The sequence below is a fragment of the Meriones unguiculatus genome, chromosome 16 (assembly GCF_030254825.1).
Source record: "Meriones unguiculatus strain TT.TT164.6M chromosome 16, Bangor_MerUng_6.1, whole genome shotgun sequence".
Lineage (NCBI taxonomy): Eukaryota > Metazoa > Chordata > Mammalia > Rodentia > Muridae > Meriones > Meriones unguiculatus.
In genome coordinates, this window is record NC_083363.1 from 30,320,717 (window position 1) to 30,344,366 (window position 23,650).

General features: G+C 53.1%; 2 protein-coding genes across 2 annotated transcripts in view; both read left to right on the forward strand.

The window, feature by feature from the left end:
- Positions 1-4,511: 4,511 nt before the first annotated feature.
- On the forward strand, positions 4,512-11,961 carry Pgc (progastricsin). The gene is made up of 9 exons (XM_021640009.2): positions 4,512-4,648; positions 6,348-6,507; positions 6,861-6,978; positions 7,800-7,918; positions 8,321-8,520; positions 9,677-9,796; positions 10,300-10,447; positions 11,243-11,341; positions 11,696-11,961. The coding sequence occupies exons 1-9, from the start codon at positions 4,590-4,592 to the stop codon at positions 11,843-11,845; spliced, it is 1,173 nt and encodes a 390-aa protein (XP_021495684.1). The 5' UTR covers positions 4,512-4,589; the 3' UTR covers positions 11,846-11,961.
- A 2,881-nt stretch (positions 11,962-14,842) lies between these two features.
- Tfeb (transcription factor EB) overlaps positions 14,843-23,650 on the forward strand; it is a 52,929-nt gene continuing 44,121 nt past the window's right edge. Inside the window, exon 1 of the mRNA XM_021640005.2 lies at positions 14,843-15,103. The gene's annotated coding sequence lies outside the window, so the exon portion shown is untranslated. The remainder of the gene's footprint in view (positions 15,104-23,650) is intronic.

Genomic DNA, 23,650 nt, shown 5'->3' on the forward strand with positions numbered 1-23,650 from the left:
TTTTATCCCACGACTCAGAGTTAAACCAGAGCAAACCAAAACTTCATTAAAGGACCCCAGGAGCTGGGGGAATGGTTCAGGACTTAAGAGTGTGTCCCCAGAACCCACCTCAAAGCTAGGCATGGAGGTGCAGAGCTGTAACTATTGTGTGTTACAGGGGTGGAAAGAGGAAGAACCCCAGGTTTTGCTGGCCAGCCTGTATAGAGGGAGCAGTGAGCTTTAGGTGCGGTGAGAGAACCTGTCTCAAAGAAACAAGGTGAAAACAAGGGATGGAGAGGTGGTGCACCTGTTAAGAGCATTCGCTGCTCTGTAAGTTCTGGGTGTCTCACAATAACCTAGAACTCTGTACCCAGGGGACCCAAAACCCAACTCTGGCCTCCAGTGGCACTCACACACATAGGCTGAGCACTCACACCGTATACATGTACATAAATAAAAATAAACCTTAAAAAAATAAAGTGGAGACAACCGACTGGGAAAATACATCTGGTATCAACCTCTGGCCTCAACACATGCTAACACAGATGAGCACACACACACACACACACACACACACACTTGGGAATTGTTGTTTTGTGATGGACTGAGAAGGGCATCACGGGGGGGCTCTGAGGCCTTTGTCTGGGTCTTGAAAGTTGGGGGAGCTTTCACAGATGGGTGTGCAAAGTGAGAAAACAGCGGGGCTGCAGAGGCTAAAGCAAGGGGCATCTATAGACTAGGAAAGGAAGGTTAACCTCCGGTTGGAAACCGGACCCAGTGGGGTGTGAGGAGTAGCTGCGCCCTACTGAAAACAGTTTGGTGGGCTTTATCAATTGTTCATGATTTCTGGAGCCTCAGACAGGCATGGGGATTGTGAACAGTCAGCTCCCGCAGAGCTTCAGAGGGGAGATTGACCAGGGCAGGAGGAGCAGTAAGATGGCTCAGTGGGTAAAAGTATTTGTTGCAAAGCCTGATAGCCAATGTCCAATCCCCAGGAACCCACATGATGAAAGAAGAAAACTGACCTTAGCGGGTTTTCTTCTGGTCCCTGCATAGAAGCCACGGCACACAAATGCCCATGTATATAAACGCACACACAATAAATACATAAATGAATAAATGTAATTTAAAAAAACACCCCAGGAAACAACTGGAGCCCCATCTGAGGCTGCTGGAGATTTGGTGCCAGGCAGCAGCACTGCCAGGGAGTGCAGCGAGGACATGGGGGCAGAGGGCAAACATGGCTGAAACTGGTGAGCCAGTATCCAACACTGTACAGAGGAAGATGGCCTTGGTGACTCCTGAGATGTCCTCAGGTCCCACAGCTTCTTGACGCATAAAAAAAGGTGAACTTTCTAGATATCGGGCAGGGGAACAGACCAGAGGCAGGGCAGGTCTTGAGGCATCTGGAAACCCTGAAGTGGCTGGAGAGCTGGCAGAGGGCCAGCATGGATCCACAGGGAATGTAGAACCTTTGGGGCCCATCAGTGAGCAAGGGTGTCCTGGCCCGCTGCAGGTTAGGAACGTTCCCTAGATGTGGTGAGACATGGCCTATAGCTTCAACTGACAAGGACTCCTTGAGTCCTAGCAAGTCAAGGCTGAGGTTGGAGAATCCAGCAGGCCTTCCCGGATTTAGAACATTCCATGGGTTTGGCAAGCTTCCGAGGATTCTCTCACTATCTTTTTCCTGTTCTCCAAAATATGGGTATCTCCTACCTTGCTCCCCCAATCCAGACCCCAGTGAGTCTCTGGAGACTGCAGGGAAGGAGAGCTGAGCTAGCTTTGAAACACAAGCAGGCAGAGACCTCCCTGTCGGTGCCAGGTCCAGGCAGACACCGAGTTTCCCAACCCCCTTCCCTCCTTCATCACAGGCCTGGGGACACTCCAGAGCTTTGGCTGGGTGGTGGGCAGCAGTTGCCAGAATGGAAATTTCCTACTGGATAGATGACACAGGTGGCTATCAGATCTGGTCCCAGCCTTCTGCCTACAATGCTAGGGTGTGAACGCTAGAAGAGAGAGCTTGGGCCAAAACCAGTGGGTCAGTTCTCAGTACCACACTCTACAGAGGACGATGGCCTTGGTAACTTCTTATGTGTCTTCAGGCCTTGCAGATTCCAAGACACATAAAAAGAGAGTTTTCTAGATATTGGGCAGGGGGACAGAGGGGACAGGGGGCAGAGGAGGTCTTGGCACATCTTGGAACCCTGAGGTGACCAGCAGAAATGTCAGAGGGCTAACTTGGGTACACAGGGGATGAAGAACCACTAGAGCCCACCAGCTGAGCAGGAATGTCCTCCTATAAATCTATATGGGGCCCAGAGTCTGAGGTAAAAGGTGATAGAGGGTGCTGGCAGCAGACTTTTCCCACTCACTCCAAATATAAAGCCTGTTGGTGGTGGTCAGGTTGGTGGCCTAGCTAACTCAAGTCATGGGAAAGTTGTAGCAAGGTTAGAGGGTGAAGTGGGTGGTCATTGGGGTGGGTAAGGGCTTAGGAGAGGGCAATGGGGTGGGGGAGATAGAGGGATTTTTAGAGGCCCAAAAGATAGGAGTGCCTAGTCTAGTAGTATAGGCCTGTAATCTTACCTACTTAGAGCTGAGGCAGGGAGATGACAAGTTCAAGCCCTACCTAGGCTACAGAGTGAGTTCAAGTCTAGTCTGTGCAATTTATCAAATGTCTGTTTCAAAAATAAAAAGACCCAGGCATAGTAGCTCACACCTATAATCCCTGAATCTGGGAAGCTAGAGAAGAAAGATGGTTGAGGATTCCAAGCTAACTATGGGCTGCCTAGTGAGTTCCAAGCCAACTTGGTCTACAGTGTGATACCTTGTTTCTGGTGGTGCATGCCTGTAATTCCAGCACTCCGAGAGGCAGAAGCAAAGGCAGATCGCTGTGAGTTCGAGGCCAGCCTGATCTACAAAGGGAGTCCAGGACAGCAAAGGCTGCCCAGAGAAACCCAGTCTCGAAAAAATAAAAATAGCCTAGGTCATGCCAGCATGGGGACATGAGCTTGAATTCACCACCCACATAAGGAGCAGGTTCACGGTGGCATGAATCTGTAAGACTGCTCCTGGAGGACAGAGGCGGATGGAGCCCAGGGACTCACCAGCCTTCCGTTTAGATGAAGCGAGGACAGAGGCAGATGGAGCCCAGGGACTCACCAGCCTTCCGTTTAGATGAAGCAGTAAGCTCAGGGCTCAGTGAGAGATCCCATCTTTAAAAGACAAGGTGAAGGGCCAGCAAAATGGCCCAGTGGGTAAAGGAGCTTGCCACCAAGCCTGAGAACCCAAGTTCCATCCGTGGGACCCACAAAGTGGAAGGAGAGAAAAAACTCCTGTAGCAGTGACCCATGAGTGCCCTTCTCTCGATCCCTCGTTCACAGGCACAGAGTAAATACATTAAGACTGATTTGAAATTTTAAAAAATAAAGCAGATAAGCAATTGAAGAAGACATCCCTGACATCAGCCTCTGGCCTCCACATCCTGCATGGATGAATGCAGGTGCACACACATTTCAATGCACACATATACCCCATGAACACATCCACAGAATCGGCTGGGGTGTATCTCAGGGGTAGGGCTGACCGGAATATATGAGACTCTAGGTTTGACACCCTCTTCACCCCAAATCAAACAAAGCCCCTCCCAGATAGCAATGGGAAAGGAGAAGGGACAATGGGAAAAATGGCGAGGCGCATGTGTGGCCCCTCTGCTCACATCCCTTCTGGGAATCTGCCCAGGTTCATATGGCCGTAGCTGGCTTGACACTCCTCTGAGGGAGTCCTGCTGAATTGGGACAGGGTTTCATGTTGAAAGCTTTCAAGGCCGCCTTCTGACTTCACCCCCCCAGCTCCAGCCTCAGCATCCCACACAGCGCTGTTGCTCCTGTGACCACAGCCACCAGCCTGGTTCCTGGCCCCTTATCCTCCAGATGCCCTGAGCCCCAGCTCCCAGAAGTTTAAGGGGGCCTGGAAAGCAGAGTGTCAGTCAGCCCTCCAAGTATGACGCTTGCAGGCAGAGCAGCTTTTCTCGAGGACTTATCCCTAGGGGAAACCAACAATGCCTGGAGACGTTTTGGTGGCTACAACTGGGGGGCTGCTTCTGGCATTTAATAGGGTTACTGCTAGCACCCTACAGTGAGCAAGGACCATGCCTGGAACAAAGAATTATTTGATTCCAAATAACACTAGAGCCAAGCTTGAGCAACCAACCGTCAGGACCTAGGTCGCTCGTTCAAGCCCTAGCCCACAAATGACTATATCGTGCCTCTGATTCCCAGAGGCATGGCAATCTTTGCCATTCCATTGTGCGGCCACTTTGTTCCCTCTTATCATTTTTTACCTCCTGGCCTTCTCTGCTTGAGTTAAAAAGTCAATAAGATGAAAAGTGTCACGGTCATGCTCCAGGAGGGAAAAACACACAGAAGCCATTGATACACGGAGTTCAAGGGACATCTTGGCTCGGGGAGGGGAGCGGGTCATGCTTGTCCAGGGCTGGGGCTGGGCTAGCTCCTGACTATATAAAAGGAAGGAGTGGTGCTCAGGTCTTCACTCCACCACAACGGTCGAGCTCGGAGCGGTTTTTCCTGTGAGACCAGCTGCGAACCGGCATCATGAAGTGGATGGTGGTAGCCTTGCTCTGTCTCCCACTCTTGGAGGCATCTTTGCTCAGGTGAGACTGGAGACTGCGGGAGCTCAGAGAGCCTGCAGTGGCAGCCTGGGGCCTAGCGAGGTGTCAGATACCCCGGGACTGGAGGCACAGCTGGTTTGTGGTTGCTAAGACTTGAACCTTGCTCTTCTGGAAGAGCAAATAATGCCCTTAACCACGGAGCTATGTCTTTGGCCCTTAGTAGGTATTGATAGAAATCTAGAGATAATTTGAGGTGGTGGGAGGATTCACACAGGTTATAAAAACCAGTCATGGACCTGAGTCCATGTAGGCTTTGGTACCTCACCATTTCTTTTTAAATTATGACTCAAGTTGTCTATTTTAAAATTTAGCCTGCGTGTGTGTGTCAGGGGGCAGGGGGATGTGAGCGTACCAGTGCCAAATGTTCAACAAGTGGAGGTCAGAGGACAAATCGCAGGAGTCAGGGCTCTCCTTTCACCACATGGGTTCTGAAAACTTAAACTCAGGCCGTCAGGCTTGGCAGCCGGCGCCTTTCCCTGCTGAGCATCTTACCAGCCCCGTTTCTTGGGTGAAAAGTCGGTTCCTCCCAGAAATCTCTATTGTGCAAACCCAGAAGAGGTGATTGGTTTGGCTCAAATCAAGAGGTTTAGCACAGAAACTCTTGGAACATAGAGTCCTAAGAGAATGAGGAGCAAGATGGAGAAAGAAGTGAAAGGAAAAGGAATGAGGATCGTAGGTTGCAGAGCAAGCAGGTGACCCTTGGGCAATGGCAGCCAGCAGCTCTTAGACCGTGTTTTTTGTGACATGGGCAGAAGCCACGGCTCCCAAGTGCTAACTCTGGAACTCCCAAGCCACTGTCCCCGTGGACTGTCCCTAGAGGTACAGTGATGTCCCTGGACGGTAAATTACCAGTGAGCAGGGGGATTCGCTCTGTTTCCCTTACTCCCTGCTCAGTGCTCAGTACGGAAGGATGCTTCGGGGTGAACCTGCTTTCTCTGGCACCTTTAAAAAAACGTACCAGTGTGAGCTGGGGTGTGGCTCAATTGAGACTGTACTTGCCTAGCATGTATGATGCCCTGGCTTTGGCCCCTGTGCTCTATGCACTGTGGCGGTATATGCCTGGGAGGTAGAGGCAGACATATCAGAGTTAAAAGCCGCTCGTTGATATGTATTAAGATTGAGATTATGAGTTCAAGGCCAGCCTGGTCTACAAAGTGAGTCCAGGACAGCCAAGGCTACACAGAGAAACCCTGTCTCAAAAAACAAACAAACAAACAAACAAACAAACAAACCAGTTTAGGCCAGCCTGAGATACATGAGACCCTGTCTCAAAAATATGAACACATTTATTCTAACAAAGGTAATTCTCTAAGTTGCCCTGCCCTTCTTGGGAGGGAATCACATGGTATATTAGAGTAGGGGGCCTGGACAGCGGAGGTACTTTCATATGGGGTGAGGGTAGATGTGGTTGGAGCTGATTACTTTCTAAATGTTGGAGCAAGCATTAAGGAGGAGTTTGAGAGCAGGAGGAAATGGGAAGGGAAAAAGACAAAGGAAGAAAGAGTTAGAAAGAAATCAAGGCAGAGAGATGGGGGGACAGAGAGATCCAAACAGTGGGCATTGTGAGACAGAGTGGCTGAGAGACTGAGGCACACAGATGGAGCCAGGAGAGCCGGGAGGGGTCTGGAAGAAAGAAGGAAGAAGGCGAGAGGGCCCTGGCTTGACACACAGCCTTCTGCAGGGTCCCCCTGAAGAAAATGAAGACTATCCGTGAGACCATGAAGGAAAAGGGTTTGCTCAAAGATTTTCTGAAGACCCACAAGTATGACCCCGGCCAGAAGTACAACTTTAACAACTTTGGTAGCTTCAGTGTCCTCTATGAGCCCATGGCTTACATGGATGTAAGTCTTAACACCTCTCAGGGATCCCCTGTCCCTGCTACCAAACCTGAGGGCTCCCTGCCTTCAGGACCTGGGTTCCACCTACGTCTTCCAGTCTTCTATGGGTGACTGTCTGAAGAACCTGGGGGGAGGGGGCGTCCTTACTGTTCTTGATGCTGAGCGCACACAGAGCTTTGTGGCCACCCAGGGATAGACTGAGTAGTGCTGGGCATGGGGCAGGTTTCGAGGGAGGACTTGGGCAACTAATTTTGGTGTGGTCTGAAGGGCAGAAGCTGGGTTCTACCTGGAGTAGCTGGGCCCCTGGGTTTCTCAGAGCTGAACAGTCTACCCTGTGCCATCCCCCGTCCCACCAGGCTTCCTACTTTGGCGAGATCAGCATCGGGACTCCACCCCAGAACTTCCTGGTCCTTTTCGACACTGGCTCCTCCAACCTCTGGGTACCTTCTGTCTACTGCCAGAGCCAGGCCTGCAGTAAGTGCTGGATGGGCAGTGAAGGGGACACTTCCCTAGGGGTGCTGGGGGAAATTCACTCCGGGAGAGAGTGGCAGTGTGAAGCAGTCACATGATATAGTCAAGCCATGTCAAAAGGCTGGCCTTGCAGCCAGGAGACCCTTGATAAGCAATAGCCATACCTTCATCTATGGCAGCTCACTTCCCCCGATCCATTTTATTCCATCCCTCCCATCCTGATCACCAGGACAATGCTGTCCCTTTTGTTGTGGGTCTTCTCCACTCTCTTTCATAACAGTCAATCCTGACTTCTGTTCACCCCACCTGACCTCACTGCTCATCATGTTTGCAACAAGTGTGTCTGAAGGATGGGCTGGAACAATACTGAACTTGGTCCTGTCCTGCAGTAGCTTGGGCAGACAGATGGCATTTATCTTTGTAATACAGTTTTGGTCCATACCAGAGCCTTGGGATCCTATTTATTTCTGGTCCAAGGAGTCTCTCTTTGGTTATTTCTCATGTCAGCTCAGGGTCTTCTTGAAGGGGTGGAGGCTGTGGGATGAAATCATGCTTAAAGGCCCATTCACTCCTAAGGTGGTCACTCACCAGCCTGTGCCAGAGCTCTTCTGGGACCTAGTTCACAGCCTTGCCCAGAGAGAGGCCATAGTTCCAGAGCTTACCCTGGAAGTCACAGGGGGCTTTGGGGTCATGGGTGACTCAATGCTGGTCACCCTTTGACTTGGAGCAGGGGAAGCTGAGAACCTGAGGCGTACACTCAGACTGGGGAGGGATGGGGCTCCGGAGCAGAAAGCCTGACCTCTGTGTCCTGCATCCCCTTGCAGCCACACATCCCCGCTACAACCCCAGCGACTCCTCCACCTACTACACCGAAGGGCAGACCTTCTCTCTGCAGTACGGCACCGGGAGCCTCACTGGCTTCTTCGGCTATGACACTCTGACTGTGAGTGAGGTTCCCTACTCCTGGCTGGGGGAGGGGGGGATGGAGGCCTGAGACAAAGCCCCCAAGACATGATGGAAGAGCTACTCCTAGGTTAAGACCTTGTCCATTCACAGTGCTGACCCTGATCGCCATTCTGTGTCAGGAGGTGGGGAAGCCATGATGAGCCCTTTGGTTGTGGCCATTTTCCATGAGAAACATAGCTCTTCAGAAGAGAGAAGGACAGGGCAGGGGCAGGGACAATACAGTTTTTGTGCTGATACTTGGAAGAGAAGCTGCCAGATTTATCAAGGTGGGGCATGGCAGGGGAGCTGAAACGAGAAGAGATGAACAAGAGCGAGAGGGCCTGGAGGAGGGAGGTCCAGTCTGGTGTGTCACTATCCCTCTGTTTAACCTCCACTCCAGGTCCAAGGCATCCAGGTCCCCAACCAGGAGTTTGGCCTGAGTGAGAACGAGCCGGGTACCAATTTCGTCTATGCAAAATTCGATGGTATCATGGGCCTGGCCTACCCCGGCCTGTCTGCAGGGGGCGCCACCACTGCCTTGCAGGGCTTGCTGCAGGAGGGCGCTCTCTCCCAGCCCCTCTTCGGCGTCTACCTTGGCAGGTAAGCAACCTTTTAGCAAGCTCGAGGGCCTCCCACTACTCCACTGAGGTTCAGTAGTTTGAGGGTTGGGAGTTTCAGCCACACCTGCCCCTGAGCCTTCCTCTCTCCAGTTCCTGAATTTTGCACACCCCACCCTATATCTGTTTCCTGTCCGCTCCTGCTTTTTTCAACATTTATTTATTTGTGTTAGAGCAGGGGTTGGGGCACACGCCACAGCGAGCTTGTAGAGGTCAGAGGACAACTTGCAGGAGTCGGGCCTCTGCTTGTACCACGTGGGTCCCGGAGATGGAACTCAGTTTGTCAGGCTTGGCCACAGGCGCCTTTACTGGCCGAGCCATCCTGCCGGCACACGCGATTGTTCTTTGTGTTCTTTGACTGTGACAAGCTCCCTATTTCCGGCTCCAATCTGGGAGTCTGGCTTTCACTCTAGTACTTCCTGGGTCCAACTCCTGTGCCCTCCCCACTGAGGGCCGTCTCTGACCGAGACTTTCCACTCCATATCGCCTCTGTATAGTAATCTCTTGCTTCATCTCCTTTGATCTGTCGTTCCAACTGGTCCTGGAGTCTTTGGGGCTTGGCCCAGGATTGACTTCTAACCTGTTGTTATCCTTCCAGCAGACACGAGCAGGCGCCGTCTGGGCCTTGTGATTTTTTTTTTTTTTCTTCCAAGTTAGCTTACCTTCTGTAGAGTGTCCAGGCTTCGGGGCCTGAATCTGAATTGAATCTAAATTGGCGCCGTCAATGTCACTGACTCTGCCCAGCTTACTGGGCTTGCACGGGCTGCCTGGGAGAGGTTCCACCTACTGGCACGGAGCAAAGAACAGAAGACCGAGCAGTAGCTGCTGGTGGTGGTGGGGTTCTCTGAGTAGCTGCCCCTCCAGGGGGCTGGGGACTCTGTGTGCCAGCGCCATTCCAGTGTCTGAACCAATGAGGGTTCTGAAGGGTCCAGACAGGGAGCCCATGTGAGGGAAACACATCCTACCTTCAGGGAGCCCCAACCTGAAGAAAACACAGACTGTCCCCGGGTAGCTCCAGTCTGAGGGAGACAGAGCCTCGGTGTGAAATGAAGAGAGGAGCTCCTGTCCTCGGAAAATGGCTGACTCACCAAGGGAGTCCTCTCGCTGTCTCCCCTTACCCTCCCTCGTGTCTTCTGCAGGCAGCAGGGATCTGAGGGTGGACAGATCGTCTTTGGAGGTGTGGACGAGAACCTGTACACTGGAGGGATCACCTGGGTTCCTGTCACTCGGGAGCTGTACTGGCAGATCAGCATCGATGAGTGAGTCTGCGGTGGGGCCTTGTGCCTCGAGACAACCCTATAAACCATCCGCCGACCCAGGCCCTGCTGGTGGGGGCAGGTGGGAGAGAATACCTAAGAGAGCCCTCCCCGGAAGCCACAGCGACCTACCCAGGCCTATCCACTCTCAGCTAGATCTGGAGAAGAGGGGTTAAGGCCGCACAGGGACGGGCAGCACACAGACTCAGGAATGAGGGCCCTGTCCCCCGACGCCACAGGTCAGAAACTGAGTGTGTTTCAAAGTCCTTGCGACAACCAGCGGCTCTGGCTTTCCATGTGGCCAAGCTTGATGAAAATTTGCAAGTAGATTCAGTGGTCACTCAGATGGCCTTGGATAGACTTAGGGTGGGGTGAGGTGGGGGGGGTCCCCTTATTTTCCTCAAGAACGGCTTGTCTCGGCATGTGGCTGCTGTGGTGGGAAGCCCCTGACTGGCTGCCTGCCACAAGTAGGTGGGAACTGAGGCCTCCGGCGTCTCGCCATTCAGGTTCCTTATTGGTGACCAGGCCACCGGCTGGTGTTCCCAAGGCTGTCAAGGCATTGTTGACACAGGCACCTCTCTGCTCACCATGCCCTCCCAGTACCTGAGCGACCTTCTGCAGGCCATTGGAGCCCAGGAAGGAGAATACGGACAGGTGAGTCTGACGGGAAGAGCTCCCTCTCTCGGGGAAGGCCATCCTGGCGTGCGTGTTGTGTGTGTGTGTCGCATTTACAGCTTCTCTTTGGGAACACAAAGATGACTGACTTCGTGGCCTCCAGGCTTTTAGCTATGAAGGCACTGGGGGAAAGTGGTCCTGGTAGGGTGGAGGCCAAGAGGCTGGAGCTGAGGGAATATGGGCAGAGCAAGAACTTCTTCTGAGCTGAAGTCACCTTGAAATATGGCTCGGACACTCCCTGGGCTTTAGGATTGGAGTGAAATAACTAGAAGGTGGGGCCACACAAATGAGTGACCACAGACCCCTCTGTAAGTCACACCTCCCTCACCTCCACAGGCTCTCCTGCTCCGCTTGGTCCTAAGTCCAGCAGACAATTTGCCTAATGAGACCATTCTCGTTGATTTCAGGGGATGGGCAGGGTGGGGGCTGATGTGTAACCTGGTCTACAGACCCTTCTGTTAAAGGGCCCTTGGCGAGGGGAGGGTGGCAGTTTGATCTCTCGGAGTGAATATTCAGTCAGGGGCAAAGCTTTAGTGTCGTGGGCTCCTCAGGACTCCTGGGTCCCTCCCCATCTGTGCCAGTGCTGCTGAAGGTTAAGATTATATATGTCAGGTTTCCCAGGTTTCGCTTGAAACTGTTCCCTCTGGCCCGCAGCAAACCGGGGGGTGGGGGTGGAGTGGGGACAGGCCTAGGGTGTAGAAGGCTGAGGTGGCAGGTGTGATGGGTGCCCTTCTGTGGGAGATGTGTCAATCGGGGCCGTGCTCCTCTTCACAGTATTTCGTGAGCTGTGACAGCGTCAGCAGCCTGCCTACCTTCAACTTTGTCCTCAACGGTGTCCAGTTCCCTCTGTCACCCTCCTTCTACATCATCCAGGTAAGGCCGAGTTCCTCTGGGCAGAGCTGTCAGGACTGAGGATGAGTCCAGAAAAGCTATGCTGACGTTTGAACCCAAGTTGGGCTGTCTTCAAAGCTTAAGTGACCAGGCTGCCCTGCAGCAGGCCAAGAGCCGGGGAGGATAGTCCATGGAGGAAGATGCCCTCTACCCCTTAGAACCATTGCAACTTGAAGTCAGCTATTGGAGAAACACCCCCTCTCCCACCTCCGAAAGCCCCTTGCTATGGAGGGTCAGCTGGTCCACGAGCCCTTTGGACAGTCTTTGTGTCATCCCAGGGCTGAGGTTCAGTCCACGCATGAGCAAGTGGGTGAACGTTGTCTTTCTGTTGAACAGGAGGATGGCTACTGCATGGTGGGCCTCGAGACCACCCCTCTGAATGAGAACGGCCAGCCCTTCTGGATTCTTGGGGATGTCTTCCTCAGGTCTTACTACGCCATCTTTGACATTGGCAACAACAGGGTGGGCTTTGCCACTGCTGTCTAGACCTAGACACCCCAATGCCCTCCTTCCTCTCAGCCCTCCCCCTCTGTCCTTCCTCTCTGCTTCCAGCTTTCCTTTTCTGGACCCCAGACTTTCTCTAATAATAAAGAGTTCTCCATATTGACCAGCCTGTTGGGTCATTTGTGTGGAGGCCATGTGGGGTGGGTGGAGCTGGGCCTCGGGTCTCCGGGAGCTGTGAGAGTGGGAATCAGAGCTAGTTCCAGTTTGACTGACCTCAGTGGCCACACGGTTTCCTGGTGGGTCTCAGGGATGCTAAGTGAAGCTGAGTTGAAGCCAGTCTTGGAGACAGGTCTGTACCTTCAGGGTTTGGAGTCTATTCACAGATTCCTTCTGAAGATCTAAGACTGGCGAGGGGAGCAGGCTTGGACATGGTGGGCAAAGGGAAAATGCTCTGTTGAGCCACTTCTCCAAACTTACCCACTGACCTCAAGGCCACAGGGATGTCCACTAGCTGAGGGTCTGGGGGCTGACATGCTACAGAGCTAAGGGTTTGCCTCTTTAACTTTGGATCGATTTTGACTCGAATTGTCTGAAGGATGCTGCACCACATTCATTTCTAACGGTGTGAACCCTTGAGGAGGCAAGAGGCTTATTTCCAGGAAGACTGCAGGCAGCTGACACTGAGCTAGGGTGACTGTATTTTTACCCAGTCTCCTAAGTCCCAGGGCTTGGGGTTGAAGGAGGGCTGTCCCTCAGCTATGGACAGGAGGGCCTGCTCTTTCCCAGGATGTCTCTGACCAGCTCAGTGAGAGGTCTGTCGCTCTAGACTTCATTCTTGTGCTTTCTAAGGAGTTTCTCAGAAAGCCCCAGAAACTTAAGAGTCACATGTTGGGGAAGGAGGAGGAAGAAAAGAAGAGGGAGAAAAGGAAAAGGTGAGGAGGGGAGAGGGAAGGAGGGGAAGGAGAGGGCAGGAGGCAGGAGATGGTGGGAGAAGGGAGAAGAAAAAAAAAAAAAAGGGAAAGCAAGCTAAGGATACTATCCTAGAGCCCCTAGCTTCCAGCAGGAGGAAGCGACAAGACAGAAGCCTGGGAAACTCTGAGCAGTTAAAATGGTGGTGCTGATGCTTCTCCTCTCACACTCAGAGGCAGGGACAAAAGGGCAGCATCCTGGTCGTGCACCGCTTTCCAAACTAAGACAGGACAGACAGACAGAACCTATTGGGACTTGAGAGTAAAAGGGCTTGTCCTTACTGCACAGTCTGGATGAAGCCTTTGGCCAGCTGAGAATCATGGCTTCTAGCACCGTGAACATGTCCCGTGAAGTGTGCCAACACAGACAATTTCATCAGGAGCGTTAAAAAAATAACAAGCCGGGAGTGGTGATGCCTGCCTTGAATCCCAGCATTCTCTGAAAGCAGAGGCAGGCAGACCTCTGTGGCTTCCAGGGCAATCCAATCAACTAGTGAATTCAGGGCTGGCTACGGTTATTTGGTGAGTCTGTCTCAATAAAACAAAACAGTGGTAAACACAACAATAAACCAGGCTTAAAGCCTGAACGTGTGCGTCCCTGGCCTCCACTCTCCCAGACATCCTCTGGGAATCTCACAAATAGGACTGTTTTGTTTACAGTTAAGATACCCTAACTTCCTTTATAACAATTTTACCTAATCAATTACGACGTTATCAGCCACACCTCAGGAAGCATCCTGTGATCTTATTTAAGCGTCTCAGCAGTCCTCTGAAGATAACCTCAGAACTCACCAAAACAAAAAAATATGGCTATCGTAAAAGACAATGAGAAGCTCCCACCCAGTTTCTCTGGGTGGGCCTAGTCGGTTCCTGATCACCTCTCTCTCTCTCTCTCTCTCTCTCTCTCTCTCTCTCTCTTATTAATTACACTCTATTCACTGTGTATCCCCCCTGTAGCGTCACCTCTCTCTTAACCCCAGTGTTTTATTTTTATTTTATTTTTTTAAGATTTAGTTATTTATTATTTATATACTACTCTCCTTTATTATTTATATACTACTGTACATGGTGTGTACATGTGCTTACACGCCAGATCTTATAGATGGCTGTGAGCCACCATGTGGTTGCTGGGAATTGAACTCAGGACCTCTGAAAGAGCCATCTCTCCAGCTCCCCAACCTGTGTTTTAAATCTATATTTAAAAATATATTGTTAATGGGAGGAGAAGAGGGAGGGAGGGAAGGGTTGGGAGGGAACGAGGGAGGAGGAGGAGGCTACAGCTGGGATATAGAGTGAATAAATTGTAATAAATAAAAATTAAATAAAAATTAAAAAAATATATATGTATTGTTAGGCCAGGTGGTGGTGGCACACACTTTTAATGCCAGCATTGAGAGGCAGGTGGATTTCTGTGAGTTTGAGGCCAGCCTGGTCTACAGAGCTAGCTGCAGGACAGCCAAGGCTACACAAAGAAACTGTCTGGAAAAACAAGTGAACAGACAAAAAATATGTATACATATATATATGTCCATGCATAAACACACACACATATGATAAACTGCTTCATACTGGCTTGTCCTGAAATAATAATAATTGGTACAACAACAAACGTTAACAACATTTTTTTTTAATCTAACAAAGAAAGAAGTCAAAAGTCTCCCCAAGTGGAAGTTCCTAAAGGAAAAGGTAACTTCAGGTTGTTGCTGACCATTCTGGGAGTGTGAACTGTTTCGCCACCTTTGACTCAGCCAGAGGGACCGTCTGAAAAAGCAGCTTGCTATTGGGCCTTTCAGAAGATGAAATGATGTACTAGGTCCTGGCTCTGGACATCACTGATAGAGAAGAGAGAAGAGAGAAGAGAAAGCAAAATCTGGAAAGGGAAAAACATTAAACAAATGTTTAATGTTAAAAGTTGACTCGAGAGCCTCGGCCAGCGGAGTGGAACTGTAAATCCCGCGAGCCCCGCGCGGCTGCGGCGGGAACTACGTTTCCCAGCAGGCACCGCGGCAAGCTTGCGGGGGCGGGACTCAGGGGTAGGTGCTGCCCTCTGCCGGGAGCAGCGGGAAGTGGGCGCGGAGTGACAGCCGGAGCCCAAGCGCCGGGCGCGGGGCTAGGTGACAGCGGAGGCGGCAGCTGCGGGCGGGACGCAGAGAACGGCGACGGCGCCGACGGCGGCGGGAAGGGCGGACGGGGCGGGCCTGGCTGGTGGCGCGTAGCCCGAGGAGCCCGACAGCGGGCGGCGGGCGAAGCTCGGGGGCCCGGCACCCGAACTTGGGACAAGTTGCCGGAACCGCAGGGCGCCGGTGGCGGACAGATTGACCTTCAGAGAGAGGTGAGCGGGACTAGGGGTGCACGGGGGGACTGGGGAACGCCAGCGCCACACTTCCCATCCCGTGGGTGCCTGAGACAGGTGGGGGGACGGGCGGGGAGACAGACTGGAGCCGGACAGGGTGCATGGCACCGCCACCCACCCGCAGCCGGTGCAGCCTTGGGTCCCCGGCGCGTGGCCCGAGCGGTGCAGCTCGCCAGCCGGGGAGCCCCTCGGGCCCCTCCTTTCGGGCCGGGCCGGGGGCCGCCTCCCCGCGACCTTATGTAACCGGGGCGGGAGTGGCCGGGGCGGGCACGGGCCTTCCTGGCCCCGGGGAAGCTGAGCGGAGCTGGGGCGGGAGGTGTGCAGGAGTGAACTTGCAAGAAGTTTTGAGGGGCGCCCGGGCCCTGAGCTCGCTCCCCCTCCCCCGATACGGCGGGGGCGGGGAGTTCGGGGGAGGGAGTCCGAGGCCCGGGAGGTGTGCAGGCACCAAGGCCGGCGGGGCCTGGCCCGGCCTGGATGGTCGCGGGGAGTAGGAGGGCCGGAGAGGCGCCACGCCCCGTGGGCCGGGCTGCCTGTGTCCGGGGGTGGTGTGGAAGTCCCATCCCTGCCTGCTTCGTTTGCCTCTCTCCTCCTGGGTCTCTTGTAGGAAACACCTCCGGTTTAAAGTCCCTGGATGTCCAAACTGCGCCTCTTGCGCTACCCCACCACCCTAGGAAATCCCAACTCGAGGTCGCACCCTCTGTGCACCCCGCTTTCGGCTCTCCTGAGCTCCTAGTCGTCTGTCCTCCTCTCCGAGCCACCCCTTGGTCCTCAATTCCGGGAAATAAGTATCTTTTTTCCCTGTCCACCCCCTCGCTCTTCACCGTCTAAACCCCAGGCTAGCCCGCCCCGCCAGGTCGGTGCCTCCTCCCCACCCCCAACCCCGGACCCCGTCGCCTCTTCCGCCCAGTGCCTCCTGGAGAGCTGGCGGATGCCACCTGGGTCCCGCCCCTCGTCCCCCCGCCGTGCTGTGGGTTCTGGCTTCACGCACTGCTGCCCGGAGCTGCTCCGGGCTGCGCGAGCAGGTTCGAGCTGCAGCCGCCTGGCGCGCCCCAGCCCCGCGCCCTGGACGAGAAGGGAGGGCGCCCGCCCGGGTGGGGCTGGTCTGCGCCAGCGCTCCCCGGGCCCCCGCCCTCCATCCTGCGCCTTCCCCAACCTGCTGCGTAGGCTCTCGCCTGTGCTACGGGGGACCCAGTGAGTGTGACCGTTGCAGGACTAAACTTGATCGCTGGGTTCCCTGGGAAAGTGTGGCCTCCCCTTCTTCGGACCCGGAGTGAAGGGCTGCCTAATGCATCAGAGCAGGGGAACCTCTAGGACGTGGCTGGAGGCCCCTACGCCCACCCTGGCCCGGATTCCGCTGGCCCGGGCGAGGCGACTCCGGCTGGTTGGGGGATGAGGTGGGGGCGGATCTCCAGTTTCCTCTAAGGCAGCCAGGTTTGGATGCTGGCAGATCCAAACGCGAAGGCCTCGCTCTGTGGCCCGCTCCCGCCGGGAGGTGCTCGGTCTCCCGCCGGGGAGCCAGTCGCCATTCCTCAGGCTCTGCCCTCGGGCAGCGCCCGGTCTGGAGAGAGTGAGCCAGCCATAGTTACCGGCCGGCCAGGAGAGGCATGCCTCTGGAGCTTTTATTGTGCCTCAGTTTCTCTCGGCTACTTCGGCTCGCTTCTTTCGGCTTGCCTTCCTGGTTACAGGAGAGCCGCGAAGCAGAGCGTGTGATGGACGGCGGGTCTGTTGAGGGGTTCTCTGTGAGAGTTGCGGATACTGCTCACACCTTCAGGGCCTGTTAGAGCGGAATGCTAGTTGTCCCCCTGGGAGGTGGAGCTAGATGGAAACCCAAATCCCTAGGTTCCAAGCCCCGTGGAGTGAGGCGAGAAACCTCTGAGGTGAGCGTTGAATCCACCGAGAGCCAACTATGCATAGATTAGTGCTGATGGCCTGATGACTCAGTCAGAGGTGGGCAGGGAGTGGGCCGGGGCACGCAAGAGTCCATTCAAGCACCGCTGGGGGGTGTCAAGTGCCCGCCCATCCCATCGCCAGTGAGTCCCCACCCCTACCCCACCCCATTTCCTGGATGCTGGGAAGTAGGTGGGAGGGGACCCGCCCCCTTGCCAGCCGGCCTTTGAGGGTCTGGCTTCTGGCCCTGATCCCCCCCTGGGCTCTGTTTATGGCTGTAATTGCATCGTTAGCCAGGGTTTATAGAGTAATTTAGCACCTGCCCCCACAGGGAGTGGCCCGGCCACCCTTCCCCCGGCTTCTGCCTCTTCCTTTTCAAAGTCAAGTTGGTTTTTGCAGGCAGCAGGGGTTTCCCCAACCACGGCTGGCATGAAAGCCAGGTTGAGCCTTTGTCCTGCGGATGGAGGGCTGGGGACACTTGGGGCCCAGCTTGGGGCTGCCATAGAAATGACAGTGGAAATTGAGTGGGCCTCCTCTAATGGGGGTGGGGGGACCTAGAGGAGGGGGAGTCCAGAGTCTCAGAGCTTCCAGAAGTATGCCTGTCTCCGGGTGCGGCCGGCCCCTGTGCTGCTGCTGTGAAGGGCGGGGTTAGAAACGGAGTCACCTGTTAGCTGCTGTGAGGATTAGGGCAGAGAAGGCCCGGTACCTGGTGAGCACCTGCAGGAGTTTGTGTCATGGCTGTAGAATTATGGAGTCATGTCTTTGTGGATGAATTTTATGGATGAACGTCTCTGATAGAGTAATGAGAACGCAACACTATTCGTTAGAATAATCAAGTGCTGCACGGGAATAGGACTGTAATAAAACCTAGCTGCAGACAGTAGGCGCCAGCACTGACTGGGTCTCTCTGGACCGAGGTGGGAATTACTGTTTTTGTTATACCAATTCAGAGAAGTTAAGTTATTGAAAAACCACACAGCCTGGAAGTGGAGGGCCGGGGTTCTAATCCAGGCCCAGCTGATTCCAAGATCCACACCCTTAATTCCTGAAGAAGGCCACATCAGTGTTTGCCAGGAGGTTTTTTGTTTTTGTTTTTATTTTTTATTGTTGCTGCTGTCGTTTGAGACAGGGTTTCTCTATGTTATCCTTGTCTGGCCTGGCCTGGCTTTGTAGACCAGGCTGACCTCAAATCTCACAGGAACTGATTGCCTCTGCCTCCCGTAGTGCTGGGATTAAAGGCGTGCCCCACCATGTCCAGCTGCGGGAAGTTTTATAAAATATTTTTTATTTAAATATTTTTAATTTGTGTGTGTGTGTGTGTTTGTATGAGGTTGTGTGCACGGAGTGCAGTGGCCACGAAGTCCAGAAGAGGGTGTTGAGTCCCCCGGAGCTGGAGTTACGGGCAGCTGGGAACGCCAGACAGGGTGATGGGAGCGGAGCCCCTGTCCTCTGGAGGAACAGCCCTTAGCTGCTGAGTCATCTCTCCCAGAAGTTCTCCTTTGGGGAGAGGGGGGTAAGGAATTGTGGAGGGAGGCCTCAGCAGTCAGCAGTTAAGAGCACTCACTGGCTGCTCCTCTAGAGAAACCAAAGTTCAATTCCCAGCATCCACATGGCTGCTCACAACTGTCATAACTCCAGTGAGAGGGGATCCTCTTCCGGCCTCCTCACGGCCTGTGCACATTCGGCACACAGACATGCATCTAGGTGAACACTAACACACATAAAATTAAAATCAAAACCCCAAAACAGTTTATTTAAAAAAAAAAAAAGAAGAAGAAGAAATATAAGGAGAGCAACAGAACCAAAAAAATTTGAGCACAGGGTCTTTCCTGAGACTCATACTCCAACCAAGTATCATGCATGGAGATAACCTAGAACCCCTGCACAGATGTAGCCTATGGCAGTTCAGTGTCCAAGTGGGTTCCATAGTAATGGGAACAGGGCCTGTCTCTGACATGAACTGATTGGCCTGCTCTTTGATCACCTCCCCCTGAGGGGGGAGCAGCCTTACCAGGCCACAGAGGAAGACAATGCAGCCACTTCTGATGAGACCTAACAGACTAGGATCAGAAGGAAGAAAAAGAAACCCTCCCCTATCAGTGGACTTGGGGAGGGGAGTGTGTGGAGAAGGGGGAGGAAGGGAGGGATTGGGAGGGGAGGAGGGAGGGAACTAGAGGGGGGGATACAAAGTAAATAAAGTATAATTTTAAAAAAGCAATATAAAATAAAAAAGAATATTTTTTTTCAAAGTGGTTTGGGGACCTTCTTTTTGCTGCCCAGTGTCTTCTGCCCTGGGACTACACTTGTCTCCTTTTCTCGGCTGCTGAGGCAGGTGCCTGTCCTGTTCTCTGGGATCCTGTGCTGTGAGGACATAGGTTTAGATGGGGCCTTCTAAGGCCTCTTTGGAAAGCTTGTTCAGCCCAGGCCGACAGCCATCTGGGTGTGTGGCTTTGGCCCTTTAAGCCCCAGGATGCCCTCAGGAAGCACTTGTTTCATCAGATGTGGAGGAAAGGCAGTGGGACCTTTGGTTGAGAGAGTCACAAGGTCGCAGGAGCAGGAGCCCAGAGACCCCACACCATCTCTAGTCATCAGCGTCCTTTTGCCTGAGCACTAATGCTTGGTAGGGTCCCCTACAGTAAGGACCTTCTGCAGGTCCCAGGCACTGGACAGCAAGCTTCAGAATAGGAGGTGTGGGTGGAGGAGGACCTGGGGACTGATGGAGTCCTTGGAATCAAGACTGGCTCATGTGCCCCATTTTGTCAGGATATAACCTAAGCCGCCATGTATTGTGTGGTTTCGTCTGGGTGAATGCTGGCACCATGGGCTCTGGGGCCAGGTTGCCTGGCTTGGAGTCCCAGCTCTGCCACTTACCACTTTGGGATAATGAACAAGCTGTTTAGCAACCACTGTGCCTCTGTTTCCACAACTAAAAAGTGTATACTCTACTAGCCCTAGCTAAGAGGGAGGGCCAGGCGTGTTGATGCCCGGAAAACACAGAATGTGTAGAATAACAAACGCATACTCAACTGTTGTAGCTCTTTTCTTTTTCTTCTGTTTTCTTTTCTTTTTTTCCCCGAGACAGGGTTTCTCTGTGTAGCCTTGGCTGTCCTGGACTTGCTTTGTAGACCAGGCTGGTCTCTAACTCACAGAGATCTGCCTACCTCTGCCTCACTCTTATCTGTCTGTCTGTCTGTCTGTCTGTCCATCCATCCATCCATCTATCTATCTATTTTTCATTTCATGCTTTTAGGTGAGAAGCAGAGGCCTAGAATGCTCCAGGAGAGGAGAAAAAGAACCATGGAAGGCTGGGGATACCTGTTAGCACAGCTGATACACTGCTTGTCTGGCATGCAGGAGGCCCTGGGTTTGATCCCTGGGTCCGTATACACTGGGCATGGTGGCACTCGAGGAGTAGAGGCAGGGGAATCAGAAACTAAAGGCCATCCTCTGCTGCAATAGTGAGTTTGAGGTCAGCTAGAGAAACGTGGAAGCGTGTCTTTTAAAAAAAATCAGCAAGTGGGGTTGGAGAGGTGGCACAGTGGTTTGCGCACTTGCTGCTCTTCCACGGGACAGGATTCCAGGCACCCTTGCTGGGCAGCTCACCACCATCCGTAACTCCAGCTCCAGGTGGTCTGCTAGCCTCCGTTAGCCTACACACACACACACACACACACACACACACACACACCCTTCTCCTCCCCACACAAAGATATACACCTGTGCACATAAATAAATAAATAAACTTAAAACAAACAAACAAACCCTGAGGGTTCCAACAGGCCACCTGACGTACCTATACCCTTAAACATAACACCTTGCAGCCGTCGGAGACGAGGAGGAGGACTGTCGGGGCCAGAGAGGTCCAGGACACCAGGAGAACACAGAATCACCTAAGCAGGGCTCACAGGGAGCCAGGGAGCCTGCAGGGGTCTCAGCTAGCTCCTCTGCATGTGTGCGTGGTTGTGGAGCCTGGTGTTCTCGTGAGATTCCTGATGGTGGGAATGGGGGTGGCCTCTGACTCTTTTTGCCTGCTTTTGGGACCCCCCCCCCCCACTGGATTGCCTTGTCCAGTCTTGTAATGAGGGTATGTGCTTAGTCTTTCTGTGACTTATGCCATGTTGAGTTGATGACCCTAGGAAGACTGCTCTTTGAAGGGAAATGGAGGAGCAGTGGATCTGGGGGCAAGGGGGTGGAGGGGGGGCTGGGAGGAGTGGAGTGAGGGGAAAATGTGGTTGGGATGTATTGTAAGAGAGAAAAATAAAAGAATAAAAACCCAGAACAAAATAACAACAAAAACAAAAACAAAAAAACCGCCTCCCAGGCTGGAGAAGTGGCTCGGCCGTTTAAGAGCACCAGCTGCTCTTTGCTGCACCCAGTTCCAATTCCAGTACTCACGTGGTGGCCCACAACCCCCTAACTCCGGTTCCAGGGCGTCCTGTCGCCCTCTTCTGGCCTCTGCATGCATGTGGTGCACAGACACACATGCAGGCAAAACACTCACACATAATCTAAAATAAAAAATAGCTGTATGTGCACACGCAAGGGCTTATTGGCAGGCTCTGACCACAGTCCCCGCTACGCCCTGCAGCCCTTCCCCGATTCCCAGCGTGCTCTCCTCAGTTAGCTAGAAAGCGCAGGGGATTTGGCAATGCCTGCAGTGTCTCTACCCCTTGAATGTCCCTGTGGAGCATCTGTCCCGCCATCCCGCTCCTGGCCACAGCCCTTCCCTTCCTTCTCTTGCCAGCTTACCCTCCTCCCCTCCGCACCAGAGAGACTGATGCTCTTGGCTGCTGTGATGTGGCTGAGGGCAGAGATAAAGTCCCAGCGATAGGGAAAGACCTGAGACTTATCGCACCCACAGGAAGTGCTTCGCCGTGGAGTGGCCTGGCAGTGGGTGAGATCAGAGGTCAGCCAGAGGGGCAGAAGCATCAGGCAGGATCATCATTGCTTCGTGTGCGTGCGTGTGTGTGTGTGTGTGTGTGTGTGTGTGTGTGTGCTCGTGTTCCTCCTGGTGCTGAGTATCAAACCTACAGCCTCACGCACACTAGACAAGTGTGTACTGGAGCCCTGAGCTCCACCCGTCTGGCATATACCATCACACCCCATATTTTCCCACAGGCTCTAGGGATTAAACATAGGTCCTTGTGATTTATTATTCCTTGCAGCCGCTATTTTATGATTACTTTTTTAAAGCTTTATTGTGTTTATGCATGTCTGTATGGGTATATATGCCATGAGTGCAGTAACCCACTGGTGCCAGAAGAGGGCATCAGAGCTCCAGGAGCTGGAGTGACAGGTAGTTGTGAGCCATCTGTGGTGAGTGCTAGGAACCAAACTCAGGTCCTCTGGATAAGCAACAGGCGCTGTTCATCACGGAGCCATCTCTCCAGCCCTATTTTATTTGCTTATTTATTTTTCTTAAAAAAACAATAACAACAACAACAACAACAACTTTTTCACGTTTATGTGTGTGAGTGCTTTGCCTGACATGCCCATGCACTACATACATGCAATTCCTGTGGAGGCCAGAAGAGGGTGTTGGATGTCCTGGAACTGGAGTTACAGATGGCTGTGAACTGCCGTGTGTGTGTGTGTGTGTGTGTGTGTGTGTGTGTGTGTGTGTGTGCTGGGAACTGAACCCGGGTCCTCTGCAAGAACCGCCAGCGCTCTTAACCGCTGAGCCATCTCCCCCGCCCTTTATTTATTCTTTGAGACAAGGTGTCATTATGTTTGTCTCAGGCTGGTCTCAAAATTATGACCTACCTGCGTCTGCCCCCTGAGCTCTGGGACCACAGGTGTGGACCGCTGCACACCGCCAGTACACACTTGGTGTGAATTTGAATTTCTGGCAGGTTTTCAAATGAGGCTAACGTTGTTGGTCCCCCAAACACACCTCTGACTTACAGCTGTGCAGGTACCCAGCGGTGGTATGTGTGTGGACACGTGGGCCTGTGCGGTTGGTGTCATCTTTCAGGGCAGATCTCCAAGGCAGGGCCTGCTCTGGGTTGTGTGTCGCTGTTTGTGCCGAAAACTCCCGAGGAATGGGTCTGTTTTGAGTTGCTACGACAGAACACCAGAGAATCGACAACCCTGTAAGGGAAAAGGGTTTGGTTTTGGTTCACAGCTTGTGTTGAAGGCGAGGGACTGCCTCTGATGTGACCCCTCTGGTCTTGTGCCGAGACGAGGGTGAAGGGGGCCCGTAATGTATCGTGATGTGTGCGTGGTGTGTGTGCTTTCTAGTATGGATGTGGTATGTGTGCAAACAGTTGTGTGTATGTGTGTAGAGCAGACATCAGCATCATGTTTTCTTTCTTTATCACTCAGCACATCTATCTTATTTTTTATTTTTATTTTTTCAACATAGGGTTTCTCTGTGTAGCCTTGGCTGCCCTGGACTCACTTTGTCGACCAGACTGGCCTCAAACTCACATCGATCCGTCCACCTGCCTCTGCCTCCTGAGTGCTGGGATTACGGGCGTGTGCCACCGTGCCTGGCTCCCACGGCTTATTTGTTTACTGTTGAGGCAGAGTCTCTCCCTGAATGTGATACTTATTAGTTAGGCCGGCCTGGATGGCTTCCTGGAGCCGCCTGTTTCTGTTCACTTAGTGCTGAGGTCATAGGCACATGCTGGTTTTTTA

What these genes read in the sequence shown, in the direction of transcription:
- Pgc (XM_021640009.2), top strand. Translation starts at nt 4,590, where the DNA reads ATGAAGTGGATGGTGGTAGCCTTGCTCTGTCTCCCACTCTTGGAGGCA. An exon ending in TGGCAGATCAGCATCGATGA is followed by an intron (nt 9,797 to 10,299) that starts GTGAGTCTGCGG and finishes CTCGCCATTCAG; the next exon opens with GTTCCTTATTGGTGACCAGG. An exon ending in CCTCCTTCTACATCATCCAG is followed by an intron (nt 11,342 to 11,695) that starts GTAAGGCCGAGT and finishes TCTGTTGAACAG; the next exon opens with GAGGATGGCTACTGCATGGT.